Source organism: Engystomops pustulosus, chromosome 4, assembly GCF_040894005.1.
Source record: "Engystomops pustulosus chromosome 4, aEngPut4.maternal, whole genome shotgun sequence".
Lineage (NCBI taxonomy): Eukaryota > Metazoa > Chordata > Amphibia > Anura > Leptodactylidae > Engystomops > Engystomops pustulosus.
The window spans coordinates 208,355,981-208,375,374 of NC_092414.1; the positions used below are offsets into that span (position 1 = coordinate 208,355,981).

General features: G+C 42.6%; 1 protein-coding gene across 1 annotated transcript in view; it reads left to right on the forward strand.

The window, feature by feature from the left end:
* Window positions 1-1,110: 1,110 nt before the first annotated feature.
* LOC140128228 (complement C3-like) overlaps window positions 1,111-19,394 on the forward strand; it is a 58,962-nt gene continuing 40,678 nt past the window's right edge. Inside the window, exons 1-12 of the mRNA XM_072149779.1 lie at window positions 1,111-1,286; window positions 5,552-5,738; window positions 7,725-7,887; window positions 9,268-9,338; window positions 11,061-11,146; window positions 11,270-11,352; window positions 13,787-13,874; window positions 13,955-14,057; window positions 15,994-16,114; window positions 16,772-16,887; window positions 17,528-17,674; window positions 18,016-18,222. Coding sequence (XP_072005880.1) covers window positions 1,222-1,286; window positions 5,552-5,738; window positions 7,725-7,887; window positions 9,268-9,338; window positions 11,061-11,146; window positions 11,270-11,352; window positions 13,787-13,874; window positions 13,955-14,057; window positions 15,994-16,114; window positions 16,772-16,887; window positions 17,528-17,674; window positions 18,016-18,222 — 1,437 coding nt within the window. The 5' untranslated portion in view covers window positions 1,111-1,221. The remainder of the gene's footprint in view (window positions 1,287-5,551; window positions 5,739-7,724; window positions 7,888-9,267; window positions 9,339-11,060; window positions 11,147-11,269; window positions 11,353-13,786; window positions 13,875-13,954; window positions 14,058-15,993; window positions 16,115-16,771; window positions 16,888-17,527; window positions 17,675-18,015; window positions 18,223-19,394) is intronic.

The window sequence follows — 19,394 nt, forward strand, 5'->3', positions numbered from 1 at the left end:
CGCAAGAGATGACCCTTCCAAACTGGTCAGGTGTACTGTAGTCACCCCTCCTTGGTCATCTCCTGCACCAGGGGCGTAACTACATAGGTAGCAGCCATAGAAGCTGCTTTAGGGCCAGCAGTGTCAGGGGGCCCCAGAATCTGGGGTTTTGGCTGTGTATATGCTGTATTTCTGTGTACATGATGCATAGCTTTGTATGCTTTATGTATGTCTATATGGTGTGTATGTGCTGGCTCACGTTTATCAAAAACTGTGCACTTTGTACTAGATGCAGTTTGCCTGTGTAGTGTGCAGGGGGCACCCCTGTCCTGCTCCATGCACAGCTCTGCTCCTGACCCTAGCGCATACAATGTCAGGAGCCAGAAAGAGGAACTTGAAGTAGAAAAGGAGCAACAAAGGTGATTATTTTGTTCTCCTTTTTTTGTCTGCTCTGGTGTCTCTAGTATTATTGTCTGCTCTGTGGTCTCCATTTTCTAGGGTCTCTGTTATCATTTTATCTTCAAAAGTTTTACTTTTTATCTGATTGCTCTGGAGTGTTATTGGTATTTGTCTGCTCCGCGGTCTCCAATTATTATTGCCTGTTCTGGGGTCTCCTCTATTATAAATATCTTCTCTGATGTCTCCATTATTATTGTCTCCTCTGGGGTCTCCAGTGTTGTTATTATCTGCTCTCGATAGGGTCTAGGATCTGTGTTAGTTATAGTTTGCATGCCGTACTTTGTTTCTGGGGTGGCATTCAGTGTTTGTGTACTTCTATGGTGCTAATTTCTAGTTTTACCCCTTGAATGACAATGTGGCCTCTGGACCAATAAAGTTTGTGCACCCCTGTTATAGAAAGATCACCAGCAGGTCAACGATTGGAAAGACCACTGGAGGAGGACCTGGACGTGAGGCACTAGAGATCTTGTATTCGTCGTAGTTTTTATTTTGCATGTCATATTTTTACAATTTTTTTTTTGTATTTATTATGTACTGTTGTGTTCTCTTTTACTCTCATTTATGCAATCATCGTTGATGCTGAAACTGTGTAATTTGGAGTCAGTGTTGATTGTGCAATTGGTATTTGTGTCCCTGTCCGACAGCCAATAACCTTCATATCTCAGCCCCTAAATCTCTCCTGCTAATGATTACAGAGGCATTTACATTGGAGTCTGACCCGATATATATATTTATATATTACCCTTCAATATCTGTCAGGCAGAAGATAACCCAGCCAGCACCATGAGGATCCATGCTCTGTGTTTTATTCTCATCTATGGACTTGTTGGATCTTACGCACAACCACCGTGAGTAGAACCTGATATCCCTGTGTATATATCTACTGCATTTACAGATATTTTGAATGTTAATTACTATGTAAACCCAAAATCTACATGCGTCAGTTTTCTGTCTGACTTTGCACTGAAAAGAACATGAAAGCTGCTTGTACATGTATTTGTAAAGTGCCTGCGCCAGTTTTGTGAACTGTGTCTGGCAACACAAAAAAATGTGCCCCTAAAAGGGCTGTTACTGCTTAGTTGGAGTTTGTGACGCATTTAAAACAGAATTGTGTTGGATGCTGTATGTTAATGGTGCAACAAAAAAAGATGGTGCACACTTAGCAGGGGGCACCAGATTAATGAAAAACGTGCACCAGGATTTACTAATCTGATGCTCCCTGTACATTAGAGAGGCGAACTGCACATAGTACAGAACTGCACTCGTTTTAATAAATCTGGACCATTATGGAGCACATTTACTTACCCGGTCCAGTCGCGATCCCGCGACGCGTTGTCCGATGCTGATTCGGGTCTGCCGGGATTCACTAAGGTCTTGCGCCCAATATCCAGCAGGTGTCGCTGCTGCGCCGAGGTCCGCTGGAGTTCACCTTCTTCGTCCCGGTGCATGTAATTGCTGATCTTGTGACACAAATTCTTTTTTAAATTTCGTGTTTTTTCCGAATCCGTCGGGTTGTCCAATGGCCATGCCCCCCAATTTCTGTCACGTGAAAGCCGGCGCCAATGCGACACAATCCGTTCGCATTCGCCAAAATCCTGGGGCAATTCAGTGCAAATCGGAAATATTCGGGCGTTTGGACCCTTAGGAAATGAGCCCCAATGGGTCTGGTAAATTGATTTACTTTTCTGCAATTTTTTGGTAGTGATGCTTTTATGGTGTGCTACATGTCTCTGTTATCTCTATGGCATACTGTATCTGCAAATTAAACTTGACTCAGCTAACAATGGAAGGGTCCTAAGAAAATATATGGAAGTAAAAGCTTCTTTATTTAATCGCCCCGTCAATAGCACAGCAAATAATCTATGGCCCAGATTTATCAAAACCAGTGCAAACTGTACTACATGCAATTTGCCTGTAGAGGGTGCAGTGTGCGACAGAGTCATGAAATGTATGTATGCCTTCATAAATCTGGTGTCCCCTGCTCTACTCCGGCAGATGCCCCATTTTTTTCTGGTGCACTTTCTTCATGCTATAGAATTGTGGTGCACGTCGGACAGTATTGTGGTGCACAATTCAACTGTGTACTGGAATGCCCTTTTAGGTGCACATTTTTTTCTGTCTTGTCGGACACAGTGCAGCAACGGCACACAACTGGCGCAGACACTATATAAATAAATCTGCAAGCAGTCAGAACATGATTGTTTGCTATACTTTGTTAAGTAAAGAAACTTTTACTTCATATATGCTTGGGACCTTTCCATGGTGAGTTGGATCAGGTTTACTTTTCCAGTAGTTAGATCCTTTAATGGCGTTGTACTAATGCTACCTGTTTTTCTCCTTTCCTTTCGTCCAATACTTCCTTCATCACTGTACTCCTCTCATGTTCTCTATCCTTTATCTAACCCCATACTCCATCTGGTTCTGCTGTGAAGCCGAGATCACCTCACAAATCGCTTGATCATCTTCTCTCTTTGTCTATTCTCTTCCTGCTTGCAGTAGGTTGTATCTCTCCAGACCCTGGTCCTCCTTCTTTTAGCTCAAAATTTTCCACCCCTCATAGGAACCCTACTAACCTCCTCAATATCCAATGCATCCCCACTACTTTCTCCCCTTCTCATCTTACAACTCCTTTCAAATGTGCCCCCTGGAATGCCCGCTCTGTGTGCAATAAACTTGAGTCCACTCACGAGCTGATTCTTTCTAAGTCCTTCCTGCAGGCTATCACCGAAACATGTGCAACACCCCCCACCGGGGCCTAGCCTTTTCTTGGGGCGTGGAGGCAGCCGGGGCTCAGAATACCGGAGTGGCTGGCGGTTGCGGCCTAGGCACATTGTTGTCATGGTGCTTGGTATGGGGACTGGAGGGCTGTCCTACGGCCTGGCAGGTCTCCAGCAGGTGGTTTGTGCAAGAAATATGGAGGGAGAGGCTGATGTACTGGTTCTCCCTGGGGCAACCCCTTAGTGTCTGTAGTATGAGTCCCTGGATGATAGATGAGGGCGCCCTTGATGTTGACAGCTGTAACAGGGACCAGACGGAGGCAACGTTGTGCAAAAATAACTTACAGTTCTTTATTCGAACCAACAGCAGGCAACGTGCCAAACGATTCTGTACAGATGCCGGATTAATGGGAGTGATCTTGGAGAGTGAACCTCAGGAGTTTGGTCATCAGCCTGGTTGTAGATGCAGGCTGGGATGTAGCTGTGTCCAATGCTGGAAGCTGCAGCTTTAATCCTTGGTGTTCTGTGTGAACTCACTAGAGGTGTGAGTCACACGCTGTCTCTGGTCACTTAGTGTAGAGTTGCTCCTGTGTCAGGAGCTGGGCCGAAAAGATGTGCTCTCTAGGAGAGCTGGGTTGAGCCAGTCACAGAGGAAGAACTGTCCAGGCTCCTTTCCTCTGCTCGCCCCACCACCTGCATAAGTGACCCTATCCCCTCACATCTGGTACAGTCCCTCTCCCCAGCAGTCACCTCACTAAAATCTTCAACCTCTCTCTTTCTTCTGGTGTCTACCCCTCTTCTTTCAAGCATGCTGTTGTCACCCCTTCTCTGGACCCATTTAGTGCTGCTAACTACCGACCAGTTTCTAACCTCCCTTTCATCTCCAAACTCCTGGAATGCCTGGACTATTCTGGACTTTCCCATTTTTTCTCAGCTAACTCGCTCCTTAACCCCCTACAATCTGTTTTCTGCTCTATGCACTCCACTGAAACTGCTCATTCTAAAGTCTCCAACGATCTCCTCACTGCAAAATCCAAAGGTGACTATTCCCTTCTTATTCTCCTGGATCTATCGGCAGCGTGTGGACCACCAGCTCCTCCTCAGGATGCTTCGCTCCATTGGACTGAAGGACACTGCACTCTCTTGGTCTCTGACCGCACTTTCAGTGTCTCCTTTTCTGGATATTTCTCTTCTATTCCTCTCTCTGTTGGGGTTCGGCACATAACCTCAGCCGTGGCCTAATCCAGAACACTAGTGATTGTCTGTCTGCTGTCTCTACTATCATGTCCTCTCTCTTCCTGAAACTTAATCTTTCTAAGACCGAACTTCTTGTCTTTCCACCATCCACTAACAGAGCCTTTCCTAACCTCTCCATATCAGTCTGTGGGGTCACCAGAACCTCGAAACAGCAGGCCCATTGTCTTGGGGTTGTGCTGGACTCCGACCTCTCCTTTGAGCCACACATTCAATCTCTTGCTCGCTCTTGCTGCATGCATCTCACAAACAACTCTAGAATCCGCCCATTTCTCACATTTGAAACCTGTAAAATGCTAACTGTTGCTCTTATTCGATCTCATCTAGCCTACTGTAACTCTCTGCTAACCGGTCTTCCACTTGCCAAACTCTCTCCTCTCAAATATATTCTTAATGCAGCAGCCAGGCTCATCTTTCAAATTTAATGCTTCACGGATGTCTCCAGTACATGCCAGTCACTGCAATGGCTGCCAGTCTCCTTTCAAATACAGTTTAAAATAATAACCCTCATCCACAAAGCTCTGCATAGTGCTGCACCTCCCTATATGTCTTCTCTCATCTCAGTCTATTGCCCAACCCATGCTTTTAGATCCACCAGTGATCTTAGATTAACCGCTACCCTAGTTCAAACCTCCCTCTCTCGAGCTGCACCCATTCTATGGAATGCTCTGCTCCGGACTATCAGACTAACACCTATCCATCTCTTTAGGCAAGCCTATAACACTCTTTAACTGCATGAACTTTCAACTCTCTTTTTTTTTTTACTAACCCATCCTGTGTCCTCCTCTCATCTGTTATCCAGCAACCAGCAGGCACCAGGCTTCTCTGGAGTCCCTTTCACCCTGGACTTTGTATATAAGATGACGGCTGATGACTGGGTCAAGCGACAGCACTTCTATTTATTATATTACATTTTGTTATATTCCCTTTTGAAGAATGGCTGGACCATTATATAAGCTTTTTACCTCTTGTGTCACCCCACTCTTCCTCATAGACTGTAAGCTCTTGCGAGCAGGGATCTCACTCCTTTTGTTCCATATGAATGTTTTAATGTACTCATGTATAAGCTAAGTGGCTTATATCTTATCTTATACAACAAATAAACTTTCTTCTTCTCTGCGGACCTATTTTACTTCCCCCAGATGCCTCCTGATAACACCCAATGTGCTCCGTGTAGAAACTGAAGAGACCATAATAGTAGATGGACGGAAGGCTGAGTTTGATGCTGCCATCACAGTCCAGGACTTTCCGAGGAGGACATATCTTTTAGCTTCCAGCAAAGTTTCTGTGAATCGAAATAACAAGTTCTTTGGAGATGTTAAGATTACGGTAAGATCCAGTCTCTGTGTGGGAGTGCCATAAACTCATCCTGCCATTGTACAAAAGTAACTTGTGGTTCCAGATGGAGACCACCAGCCATGAGTTATCTTTACTAGAAAAGAGTAAATCATACAAGATTCATATCCAAGAAGCTTTGTCAAATTGTCGAAATGAAATCAGCCCAAATTCATGTTGTTACAATTGTCCTGGAAATAGGCTGATAACCCCACCCCCTGTAAGACAACAGTAGCTACCTAATCAAAAAAGTTTTGGATTAGATTTGGTTCCTGAAAAATACCAGATTTTTAGTATCTATGAACCAACAAATAACTTTGCTTATGTGTCATCTTTACCATAAAAGGATATACAGTATAATTTACTCTACTAACTGGACACTTTACTTTTGACCAATAATGACTCTCTGGTTCTTCCTTTGTTTCTCTTCTAGGTGAGATAGTTTGATTTAAATCTTAAAATACACAGTTTTTTAGGTTCTCTATGGCCTACATATCCTTACCTGAGTGATTAATGTGGACCTTTGTGACTTCCGCTCTTTTTACGTGACTTCATCTCTCATTTCTCTGTCAATGTGTCCTAGAAGTTCCCTCCTCTTAGATATCAATCTCATAGATGTCACGTAAGAAATCCTTCTTTGGTAGTGGAGTTACCACCTTTCTTGAGTTATTGTCAAAGCTAAGGCCTTAGATACTGAACAGCGATCTAGTCTGAGGCGATGACCCCATGATCCAACATTTATTAACTGGTCAAAAGTATCTCAATAATGATTTTAATATGTAAAGAAATGTGAGGAGCTCCACTTAGGGAAGTGGATGACCAATCCCATGATGTAGTTTAAAGGATTGAACACGTGGCGCCTGATGCTAGAGATTATGGGAAAATTGATGGTGTTCAGATGAACTGGTGGAATAGGTTAGTAGTGAATCTGGCGGGCTGCAGCGTCTCCCGTGAACCGCAGTGGGACACTGGCGGTGTAAGGAACAATTGAAAAGTAGGTGCAAAAAACACAGGTATATAGGTGCGCGCTGCCCCTAGAGCTAAAATGTAACAGTAAAGTCCAAGATGTGTGTTAAAGGGAACCTACCACCACGATTCTACCTATAAAGGTAGATCGGGTGGTAGGTGGATGTAAGGGACGTGAGGATAGCTCTTTTTAGAGCTAATCCTCACGTCCCCGCTAACTTTTGGGAAACTTTATTGAACTAATATGTAAATTTAGTTATGTAGCTACTGGGGCGTGGAGTAGCCGGGCACGAGGCTACACGGCGTGGCTACTCCACGCCCCAGTAGCCACATTACTCCTCCTACCCTGTTGTGTGCGGCGCGCAGCTCCTCGTAGCTGCGCGCCCGCGTCCGTCATGATGGCGTTCTGCACATGCGCAGAACGCAAGCCCACGGCTGAGCAGCCCCAGCTCCGAGGCCGAAGCTACTGCGCATGCGCAGTAGCCGGCTTGTCGGACGAGGGCTTTATTTTTATGGACGACACGTTTCGAGGACGAATTGTCCCCTTCCTCAGGTCCAAAAGGCAACATACACTGGATGCAATGTAGAGACTCACATATGCTCGGCTGGGGTGGGATCTAATAGACCTAGTCCTGTGGTCTTGGAAAAAATGCCTTAAGTATTGGTTGAGCCGGTTAGAAGGGCTGCGCCACTGTAGTGAGGCAGGAGAGTGGCCGATCGCTGGTGGAATATGGGGTGTGAGTCTCACTGCACGCCAGAGTATTCAGTCCTATGATGGTTATTGACCTAATACAATCAACTTTTTGAAAAGTTTGATGATGTGCATTTTTCTGCTGACAAAGAAACTGCACCAAAATACCATATTAGGAAAAAAACGAAATATTACTTCTCTTTGAAATCAGTGAATTCCTGCTTTGTCCTTTAGAGTCCATAATGAACAACTTCCTTATCATCTGCACCAGTGTGACCAAATCAATGCAACGTTTTGTATGATAATGTTTTTGTTTCCTTCAGATTTCCTCAAAAAATTTGGAAAAAGACCCAAATAAGAAGCAGTTTGTATACGTCTCTGTAAAGTCTTCAGTTTGCACCCTGGAGAAAGTTGTCCTGGTGTCTTATCAAAGTGGACACATCTTCATACAGACCGACAAACCCGTCTACACCCCGGGATCTTTAGGTACATTGACATCCTGCACTACGAGTGCCATTTAATACAACTAATGAGGGCCATTTTTTTAAAGACTTTTCAGAGGTACACAGCTTCACAAATGGAGTTTTTGCTACCCTCTGAGTTCCCAGAAAGGGAAAGGTGTGGTGGGCGTGGGACACTTGCCGGATTTTTCAAATTGCACATAAGGGGGGTGGTCACTTATTATTGCCTTTCAAACAAAAAACTGGCAGCGTTTTTTTCCCTTTCTGTGCCTCTTGCTCCTGAAATTAAGAAGTGACGGCGACCACAATATTGATGTTTTCCTTCAGTCTCGACTATTTTTGGGTGCAAAATTGTGGCGCCACTTATGAATCCAACAGTTTTATGGCGCTTCCATTTTCTGACTCGTTTTGTGGCGTAAAAAAAAGAGCAGCTAAAAGCTGGTCTAGTCCATGCACCAATTCATAGTCATTAGTCATATGTTAGGCGTAAGAAACACAGGGGTAAGGGGGGGGGGCATCAAAATGAGTATTTATTATACATTTACAAAGGCAGCACAGTACTGTAGAAGTTAAAAAGAAGATTAAACCTGGATCGGCCTGGTATGTAGCTATATTGATGCATGGATGACTACAACGGTCCGGTGCCTTACGGGGCCTGTAGATCTTCTGTAGAACTAGAGGATATCTGTATTATAAATATAATGTGAAAGGTGAGGGACTGTCACAGCTAACTTCTCTAGACAGACAAAATCTCACTGAAACGTTCTGTACATTGGGTCAGCAGGAGCAAAGAGTCACAGCAGCTAGGTGTTCACAGATCTGCTGAGGGTAAATCTGCTAGAACATTAAAATTACAAGTGACACAAGGACCAGAAATGCTATTGCTTCTCAAGAACTCTATACAAGACTACAAATTTTAGCAAAATTGTTAAAAGATGAGCTGACCTGAGGTTAATATTATCTACACACAAAAAGAAAAATTATAGTGAACAGCTCAACACATGTAGCCACATCCTCTTGGTAAGTTAAGGGTACACAGAGAAGGGGAGAAAGGAGAGGAGAGGTTGACCACATCAGCAATGACTGATCATAGGCATTAAATCCCATGAAAAGTTCTCCAGCTCTCCAGTAAGTAGATAAAAATGTTGCTTTATTTATTTCCAAAGGGAGGGGGGATAGACACACCTAAGCATTTTGAGCTATGTCTATGTAGCTTTAAATCATGGTCTAACCTTCAGATACAACTGTATTCATATAACCACATGAAAGTATATATGGAGAAAGAAGAGGAGGGGTTAACAAATGTTGGGTGTTTCTGTAAATGTCAAGGAATTAATCAAAGATTGACTTTTTCATAAACCAAAATTCATGTCTTTGGTATAATTTTTTTTTTACTTTGTTTAAGTTTTTTACAGACTTTTTACTACAAGTCTAGATCTAAAACCACAGACCAGGTCGGTGATCATCGAATTCTGGGTAAGACAGGATTTTTCTTTTGAAATTAGCCCCTGGCATAGCTAACTGCTCTTCGCTGTAACAAAATAGAATGGATTAACAAAAAATATTTTACAGTTATCTGTCACTAACTGTCTCTTTCACTGTCAGTCTCTGTAACTGACTGTCTCTGTCAGTTTCTGTTGGTCTCTGTCATTGAATGTCAGGGTCTGTCAATGACTGTCTCTCTCTATTCCGTATCCCTGCCTCTATCTATTTTACCTCACTCATAAGTTGTCTTCTACTCATTGCCTATAGTGACCAATCAAAGCTCAGAGCTCATATTACTGACCTGTGGCAAAACAGCAACCAATCACGTCTCAGCTTCCAACTGCCACAGCAGCAGCAGACAATAGGGGGTCATTTACTAAGGGCCCGATTCGCGTTTTCCCGACGTGTTACCTGAATATTTCCGATTTGCGCCGATTTCCCCTGAATTGCCCCAGGATTTTGGCGCATGCGATCAGATTGTGGCGCATCGGCACCGGCATGCACGCGACGGAAATGGAGGGGGGGGGGCGTGGCCGAACGAAAACACGACGTATTCGGAAAAACCGCCACATTTAAAAGCGGAAAATGTGTCGCGGAGCTTGTACTTACCTTCACTCAGCCGGCCTCGGTCTGGGTAAGTAAATCTGCCCCTATGTCTCTTGTATATGGTGGCTAATAAGTGTACTTTCAAAAAATTTTGTTCCCTGAGTCCAGAGAGGGTCTGTGCAAAATTTGGTGATTATAAACATGATGGTGCAGATTCCATTAGTGGACATACATACACACATACACTCAGCTTTATATCTAAGATAAAAGCTACTTACAGTATAATTGTCCATTACAGTATATAGAATATTCTGTTCAGGACACAGAAGTAATTGTCTGAACAGTTTGTGCTGGCAATATTCTAAATTTTAACTTATTTACTCTATTTTTAGCGTATTTAAGGGCAGAATACACCAAACACCAGCAGCAACTGCTTGTTGACTTGTCTACTCATAGGCGCCTTTGTACTTTGGATATTGGTTAAATAAAAAGTCAGCCTCCTACTGTCTATGTCGAAAGAAGCAAAAAAATATAAGGGCTCGAGAAGAAAAGGCAGCAAAAAACATCCCAGCTTTCTGACTGCCTCCTTATGGGTTTGAGGAGCATCTTCATCAAAGATGTCTCTAGCACAGTAACAGGATATCGTATAAATATTTAATAAATGGAGGTCTTACATATTGGTTGGTTTTGGAATTTTCAAAAAGTTAAATGGAGCAGACCTCTAATATTGTATTGTCTATTACAATTAACTATACAATGAAGGTCAAGGATGATTATGGCGTTCTAGACTAGCCATGGTCATAACTTGGAGACCCATTCTCACCCATGCTGATTTGGATTAATACCGTTGGGTCCACCAAAGTAGGATTAGTCTATATGTAGACCTGGATGCTCAAGTGATGTAGCTAGAAGACCTGCATATGTGAGAGGATGATGTCCAGACCATGTTCTCCATGAGCTTGGAAGCCAGTGGTGGTGAAAGATCTGAAGCTTCTCAACTTCTTAGATATATCCAATCGAGATATCTGAGTATTCGTTTGGTTTTCTCCTTAAAGTATCTTTTAATTCTACATTATTATTCTGACCGCTCTTCATAGTCACCATAGTTGACCATAGTAGACCATAGTAGACCACAGAAGTAATAAAAATCTTCTCATTTCTTCAAAGACTCCCGACAAAGTCATGGTCAAAAAGGATATCATTCAGCAATCTGGAATCATTTCCTTAACGTATACACTGCCCGACCTTGTAAGGTGAGAAACAACTTATATAGGGGGGGGGGGGGGCATCTGATGGGCATCATATTATTACCATGGGGCAAATGATGATAATATTGATAATGAGGATTGTCACTAGTTCTGGCCTCTACTTTACAGTTTTGGAGTATGGACCATATCAGCAAAGTTTGAAGATGCTTTGATCCAGAATTATACCACACAATTCGAAGTAAAGGAATATGGTAAGAACAGAACAAACGAGATGATAGGGTCTAGCTCACTTTCTTCTAGAAACTGTTAGAGCAATCAACATTTTTTTGAAAAAGCGATGTCCATGTTCTCTAGAAGCCCCATGGAGGTGGGATGAAGAACCAGCCCTTAATTTTGAGAGAATTTTGAGTCAATTTCTCCTAACCAATAGCCATCCAATACTTCAAAAATCTGTATCCACATGTTAGTGTCTAAATGTTCGTGGTAAGTTACCCCATTAAAGGGGTTTTCCTATGAAATAAAATTCTCAAATTTCAACCCCCTAGTGATTTTAAGATCATTATTAACCCGTTAATATATCATTTTACTAAGTTTTATTGCTGTTTTAGTTCCTATGACTCTCTAGGCTGATCAGTGCAAAATTCCAAAGGGTGGGTGGGGACTCTCTAAGTGGACACTTCATGATTCCTTGAGCTGAAAATGTGGTTAGATTATGAGTGTGCAAGGTTTATATACACTTTTTATTTACTTTCTGAACATTGTACTAGTATCTGAAACATAGAAAGAGAGATGAGACAAATGATGAGATCCATGAGATGCATATAACACACAATAGGGCAGATTTACTTACCCGGCCCATTCGCGATCCAGCGGCGCGTTCTCTGCACAGGATTCGGGTTCGGGCGGGATTTATGAAGGTAGTTCCTCCGCCGTCCACCAGGTGGCGCTGCTGCGCTGAAAATCATCTGAACGTGCCGGAATACACCGAGCTGGACCAGGTTAAGGTAAGCGCTTCCCAAGCGACACATTTTCGGTTTTTAAATGTGGCGGTTTTTCCGAATCCGTCGGGTTTTCGTTCGGCCACGCCGCCCGATTTCCGTCGCGCGCATGTGGGCGCCGATGCGCCACAAACCAATCGCTTGCGCCAAAATCCCGGGGAAATTCAGGCACAATCGGCGCAAATCGGAAATATTCGGGTAAAACGTCGGGAAAACGCGAATCGGGCCCTTAGTAAATGACCCCCAATGACATAACAAACTGCTAGATCTGCTGTACCTCCATCTCCCTCCCCAGATAAAGAACTTATCTGCCAGTAGCTTTACACTCCTCACGCTGCTGCCGGCAGGAACTCAGTGTATGTGAACTCAGGGGTCATTTATCTTAGGCTTTTCATTTGATTTTCTATAATATTTGCAACTTTTCTGGTTGCATTTGCATATTTGCCACATAATTTGTGACTTTTTTACTTGCTTAGCATAGCTAGCTGCAGCATAACTTTTCGGGGTTCTGTATGATATATTTTCAAAATCCAGTTGTATTTGTATAAAAAATTCACAGTTTTAGTGCAACTTAGGTGCAAATAAACTTCATTCCACAGCAACTGTAGGCAAAAGTTTAGAAGGGGTTTGCAGTGACCTTTTTGTGCCAATGGCGAGAGTCTGATTCAGTGTAAAATCGATCCACTGCTGTGGGAGAAAATATAATCATGAAACTTACTTCACTTTTATTTCATTATTTAAAACTGGTGTTGACACCGGTGGAAACATGTTGGTTTTGTCACCATCTCTGTATGTTCTAGTTTTAATTAATGAGATAAAAGTGAAGCAAATTTTAAGATTGTATTCGCTCCAACTTACATTTGCTATTATTCAATTATAGAGCTCACAAAAACCTCACAAAAATAGTGAAAAAAAAACAGGAGGCGTCGAAAAGTGGCTTGCGTCCTATAAGGGCCTGTTAAGGCAATTTCACAAACATTTGAGGGCATTCTGAAGGCCTTCTTACTTCCAGACTCTGTAAACCAGGTGTTATTATAAAAGATAAAATCACAAAAAAATGATTGAAAATGTTTTTTTACATGTTTTAATTTTTCTTAATTTCTCATTCAAGAGCAATAAAGTGCAAAAAATACCCTGTAAAAACCTGTTCTGTTATAATTTAACATAATAGTCTTCATGGGAAAAGTTCTTTTTTTTCTTTCTGCTTTTATAGAGGAGTCAGCCCTAAATGGTGCACCATGTGGTTAGACATGGTATAGCAACAATGGCGGGTTAAGACTACCATGGGCCCGGGGCTGTATGAATATTATAGACCCTACAAGTCTGGATACACTTCCTACATCTGGTACTAGAATCAGTTTTTTGGGGAAATGGAGGATGTGTTCATCCTTCTGCTGCTTTCAATCTGCAGTTTCAGGACCTTTGGAGGGCCTTCAAATGTCCTGAAGTGGCTCTATGGTACATGTGTACTGAGAGACTAAAGAGATGTACAAGGATTTCATGGGTGAAGATCCTTCTCAGTCTAAAATTTGGTGGGTAGTTTGAGTGGCCATGGGCCCCCTCAAAGGCTTGGGCCCCAGGCTGCTGCCCAATCCGCCTCTATTATAATCCACTACTGTATAGGAAGCTTCAGCTTAGCCATTGCAAATTGTTCTGATCTAATTCCACCTTTTACATTTATTTGCAGTTCTACCGAGCTTTGAAATAAAACTAACTGCAGCTAAGAAATTTTTCCACATTAAAGATGAAGAACTAAGGGTGGACATAGAGGCAAAGTAAGTGGCAGCTATGGAGAGCAGCTATGGAGACTATTCTAATGGGACTGGTGGTAAAGCAGTATCACACCTCTCCCTAGTTATCTCTATGGTGAGCCGGTTAATGGCAAGGCCTTCGCGCTCTTTGGAATCAAGAGAGATGATGAGAAGAAAAGTCTCCCGGATACTTTAAGTAGAAGAGACGTAAGGATATTTTATTATCAGAGTATAATGTGCTGTATGAATAGGTTTCCCATCACAAATATTTAGCCGCTCACCAGGATTTCGGGGGCAGTTACTGTCGCAGTGTGAGCTGTAGATCCCTCCTCGGACCCATAATAACAGACTTATCCAGCACCAACACGCTCCGGTTATTTCAAAAATTTTGTCTTCAGAGACTTTATTAGAGATATTCCAATAAATCCATAAAATATATCCAGCGGAGGTACAGGGTCAGGTAACATCATATCACCTACGCGTTTCAAGCACAACCGCGCTCCTAATCATAGCCATGGAAGATGATGTTATCTCGACCCTGTACTTGTGCTGGATATGTTTTATGGATTGATTGGAATTTCTCTAATAAAGTGTCTGAAGACAAAACCTTTGAAATAACTGGAGCGTTTTGGTGCTGGATCAATCTGTTATTTTGATATTTGCCATTATCCTTAATGGAAATCCACCATCAAAAACCATCCTGATGAACCAGGGACATTACACATAGATACAGGCACCGGGACTGTGGTAATTGTCTAATATTTGTTGTCCATGGCCTCCTTCCTTCTAAAATCAACTTTTACAATTATGCTAATGAGCATGTCACAGAAGCTCTCTATCCTCTGGCTTCACTGGTTGTTACACAGTGCAGCAGCACATCTCAGTCTCATCCTCCCTCTGCACTTTTTCTAATCTCTACAGAGTGGAAGAGGAAAGTGCTCCTGCACAATGTAACAGCCTTTAAATCTGCAACACAGAAAACTGCTGATAACACACCCAGAGCCTTTCTGGCTTATTAGCACAATTAAAAAATGGATTTTAGAAGGAAAGAGGCCATGAATAAGAAATATAAGTAGATTACAGTCATGGCACCTGGATCTTCTTATATTTGTCATCCATGGCCTCCTCCTTTTTCAAAATCAACTTTTAAAATTATACTTAGGAGCCTGGAGGACTGTGGACTCCAGCGTCCCTCCATTTTGTAGCTTTACAGGCTATTATACTGTACAGGAGCACTTCCCTCCCCTATGCTGAGGGGGATGAGGGGGAGGGGAAGACAGGGTAACAACCTGTGAAGCTGTTGCACACAGGGGCTCTGGAAAAGCCCTCAGAAGCCTTCTGGTTTATTAGCATAATTTTGATTTTAGAAGCAAGGGGGCCATGGATAGCACATATAAGAAGACTATGAGTGCGTGTCCCTGGTTTATTGTCTTGGATTTTGATGGTAGATTTCCTTTGAAGGCTTTGTCTCATCCAGTTTAGGAGTGGTCAGAGCCTTGGTAAGGTCAAGGACAGGAAGATATAGTATGTAAAATGGTCTATGGTGGTCCTTCGGGTGAAAAACTGTTGATGCATCGGTGTAATGCTACATATGGTTACTCTTACAGGGTTACAGATCAGCAACCCATAGAGCAGTGGTTCTCAACCAAAACCGGGGGTCGCCTAAAGCCATCGGAGCCTCAATTTTATAGCGTTTTTACTGCAAATCGCATGGTTTGGGGTCGCCGTAACATGAGGAACTGTATTGCGGGGTCACAGCATTAGAAAGGTTGAGAACCACTGCCATAGAGGGTCACGTACATTAGTAAAACCAACTAGAAGATACCAATCCAGGACAATATGTACAACTCTATGGCAGCCATTCAGTCATCCTAGTTGTATACTGGTTGTACAGTTTACCCGGGGGAAGTGCCCATCACACAGAGCAGATCTCTAATGGAGATTATGGAGAGGGGTCACATCCACTACCGGTCATAGACTTACGATCTATAAATTATTGCACAACCGTCTCGTATATGAATGGGTTAAAGGATGAGGTCTGTCAGAGTGGAAGGTGTGGAGTAGTTCTCAATTTAGTAGGTTCACCCCTGACATCCAGTGGGCACCCATGTATGACCACTGACCACTCTCTATTCTGAGCCAGATCGCCAATGGTGAAGGTTTTGCTGTATTGAAAAGACAAGACTTGGTGAAGTATTTCCAGGAGGAGAAGGACATGTTACAATGGAGCCTGTATGTGTCTGTCACTGTCATTACAGATTCAGGTAGGTGATAGTCATACTGTGTCACCAAGGACTAACATTTCTAGAAAAAAATCTGTGTTAGTTCATCTTATCCTATTAACATCACCATGTATGGTTCAAATAACCCGACTCATCCACCTTCATCATGACCTAGTGTCATGAATGATAACGCTCTACCGATCCCACCCAGTACCACCTCCGCCTTCATGGAAAGTTACATGCTGCTCATCCCATCTACAGTATTGTGTCTAATAAATTCTCCAATCTAAAAGAACCCAAGTCCACAAATGCTCCTCTTACCCAATCGACCCAAATACTGACATTTCTAGGACTGACCAACTAAAACAATGTGAAAACTTAGTTAAAAAAGTAAAAAGAACGTGTCAGATCTCTGAGGTCAAGCAGTGCAACAGTAACATTTCCGGTGTTGTCATGTGACATACCATCCAAGAGCGGATCACTGCTGAACCAGATCGCTGACCTCCGTGGTGACCTATGCAGTATCGGCAAAGACATAGGTAAGTAAGTAGTTACATGTAGGACTGATGTTATATGTAGGACTAATGTTACATGTAGGACTGTATACATATGTAGGACTGATGTTACATGTAGGACTAATGTTATATGTAGGACTGCTATTACATCTTAACATTCTATCATTGCTGATCTCTTCTCCAGGCAGTGACTTGGTGGAATCTGAGCTGGATAACATTTTTATTGTGACCTCTCCATACAAAATCCACTTAACAAAAACATCCCAGTACTTCAAGCCAGGTTTGCCCTTTAACCTTATGGTAAGTGCCGGAATTTCTCTATTATTATCAGGTTATTCTTTTGCTTAAAACAATGGGAAATTAATGCATAACTTATTAATATTGTAATTTCCAAAGAAAAGCCCCATATAGTGATAGAGCGTAGCACAGCCTAATGCGATGGGTAGATAAGCCCACTCTATGGGGATTTATACCCAATACAAGTGTTTCGAACCGAATCGTTCTTAAAACTGGTCACAAGAGCCCTCTTTAGTTCTATGGAAGGAATTCAGAGGATTAATAATAACCCATCATGAAGTTTGGGCTTGGGCTAACCCCCATTGGGCTTCCAAATGCCAGTCGCACCTTCTTTCAGGGCTCCTCAAACCCACCAAGCCCAATTGGGTCTGCCCAGCCCCAGTCATAATATATAATAATGATACATCCATCATATCTGACAAATTCAAGCTTTTTTATGTTTCAATAGTCCTACATCAAAAATCTAATCTAAAAATATAATATTCCTTTTAAAGAAATAGAGGTACAAGTGATAGGGAAAGAAGCTGACACTAAGGCTTGAGAAAGACTGAAGACTTTGTACCCCTTGATCTCACACAAGTATCGAGGATAACCCCTGGTTAGAAAGGTATAAAAATCTTTATTTTGTTTTAATCCATTTTAGGTATTTGTCAGTAATCCTGATGGGACTCCCGCTCATGGGATCCATGTTGTGGCAGAACCGGGAGATGTAAAAGGAGTAACTCAGGAAGATGGAACTATTCAGCTGACACTCAATACTGCCTCAGGGATAAATCGCCTGGAGACAAAGGTGACCTCCCGAAAAAATGACGTTTTTTCTTTTGTACAACATATGTTTACAGAGGAAATTGTAGATGGTATTGGAAGTACTTTTAGGCTATAATGTATATTTACGTTCATTTAGGAGCTTTTTCCACCTGCGTCCGACACTTCTATTGAGTTTTCCATTACACTGAATGGTGCCAGACCATGATCAGATGCCATTTTGAGTCAATGGTTGATTAGGGTCATGCTTTTGTATAGCATAGGTTTAAACACTGAATGAATGAAAAATCTGAATGAATACTGAATGTTAGACTGTTACCCTTATTTAACTACTTCACTCATCTATTGCCTCCTCTTTACTTCCAGGTTTCAACGAAAGAAGATGCATTAACCAGGGACCAACAAGCTTCTGCCACCATGGTGGCCTCTGCCTATGTATCTGTTGGTGGCAACTACCTTCATCTCAGTGCCAGTGGAGCGGAGTTAAAAATAGGAGACAATACAGTTATCAACTTTAATATCAGGAACACCGACTCCAGTGTCCAAAATCAAATCGATCACTTCAACTATGTGGTAACTGGTGTTTTTTTCAGATCTTAACCTAAACATTGTTCATTTTATAATATCAGAAGTTATCTATTTTACTTGAGATAAATGTATGGGATCACTTGGGATCACATGACATCACATGACATCACTTAGTTCATGTCAAGAGAAACATTTGTCAAGAGGTTCCCTGTTATGGGCAGTAGTCATAGTATTTGTATAAGATAAACACATGTGTGGGGTAGTGGACCCACTGGACCGCCACGGACAATGACGTAAACCGACACCTGGGAGCGAAGTCTTAGTGGAAGCTGGTTTTCACCAGAGGCCGACGCAAATCAGGATGGACTTGTTGTTACATGGGACTGGCAGGAGGTCAGGACGGGCAGCACAGGATCAGATTCGGGGATGAAGCGGAAGGTCAGAGCAGGCAGCAAAGTATCGTAGTTAGGAATGGAACCAGGGACACAACGGGAATTCAGAACACGAGCACAGGGCATCAGGAACAAAGCTTTCTCAAATGCACAAGTCACAAAGATCCCGCAGGGGTCTTAGGAAGAGGCTGGCCATTTAGTAGGTCAGAGACTGGCAAGTACCATTTAGCAGCGTACTGGCCCTCTAAATTTTACAGAGCCGGCAGGCATGCCCTAGGAGGTGGGGACGGGCGCACCGAGCTGCAGGAGACACCGCTGGAACCTATTGAGGTGAGTGAGGCAGACATAGGTCACAAGGGCACCCATGACGACATGGTATTCCTGTGTTGAAATCAACTAGCATTGGTTGAAATCTGGGACATGATGGGGGCTGCTCCTCTTCAAGGTCACAGGCAAAATGAAAATCTCTACAGCTGAAATCCAATATGATGTCCACATAATGAATGGACATGCAGGGTCCTCCCGAGAGAAGATGCTTCATTTGGGCTATTAACATGAAATGTAATGATAAAATGATTGAAAGTGAATTTTCTAAATCAGTTGAAACCTATATATCCTCTATTCTCGAAATATGTCAACTCCTTAAAGCGTAACTATGATGTTATAAGGATTTTAACCAAATTGTCTCATGTGATTACCTGTTTTAATATGTTCTTGTGCTGCTCACCCTTGTCTTTCAAGAGAATATGTTCTGTTATGTTCTGAAGCCACTTGTCAAAAATGTTCCTCAGCTGCAGTGAAGTGGGAGGAGAATAAACTCTTACT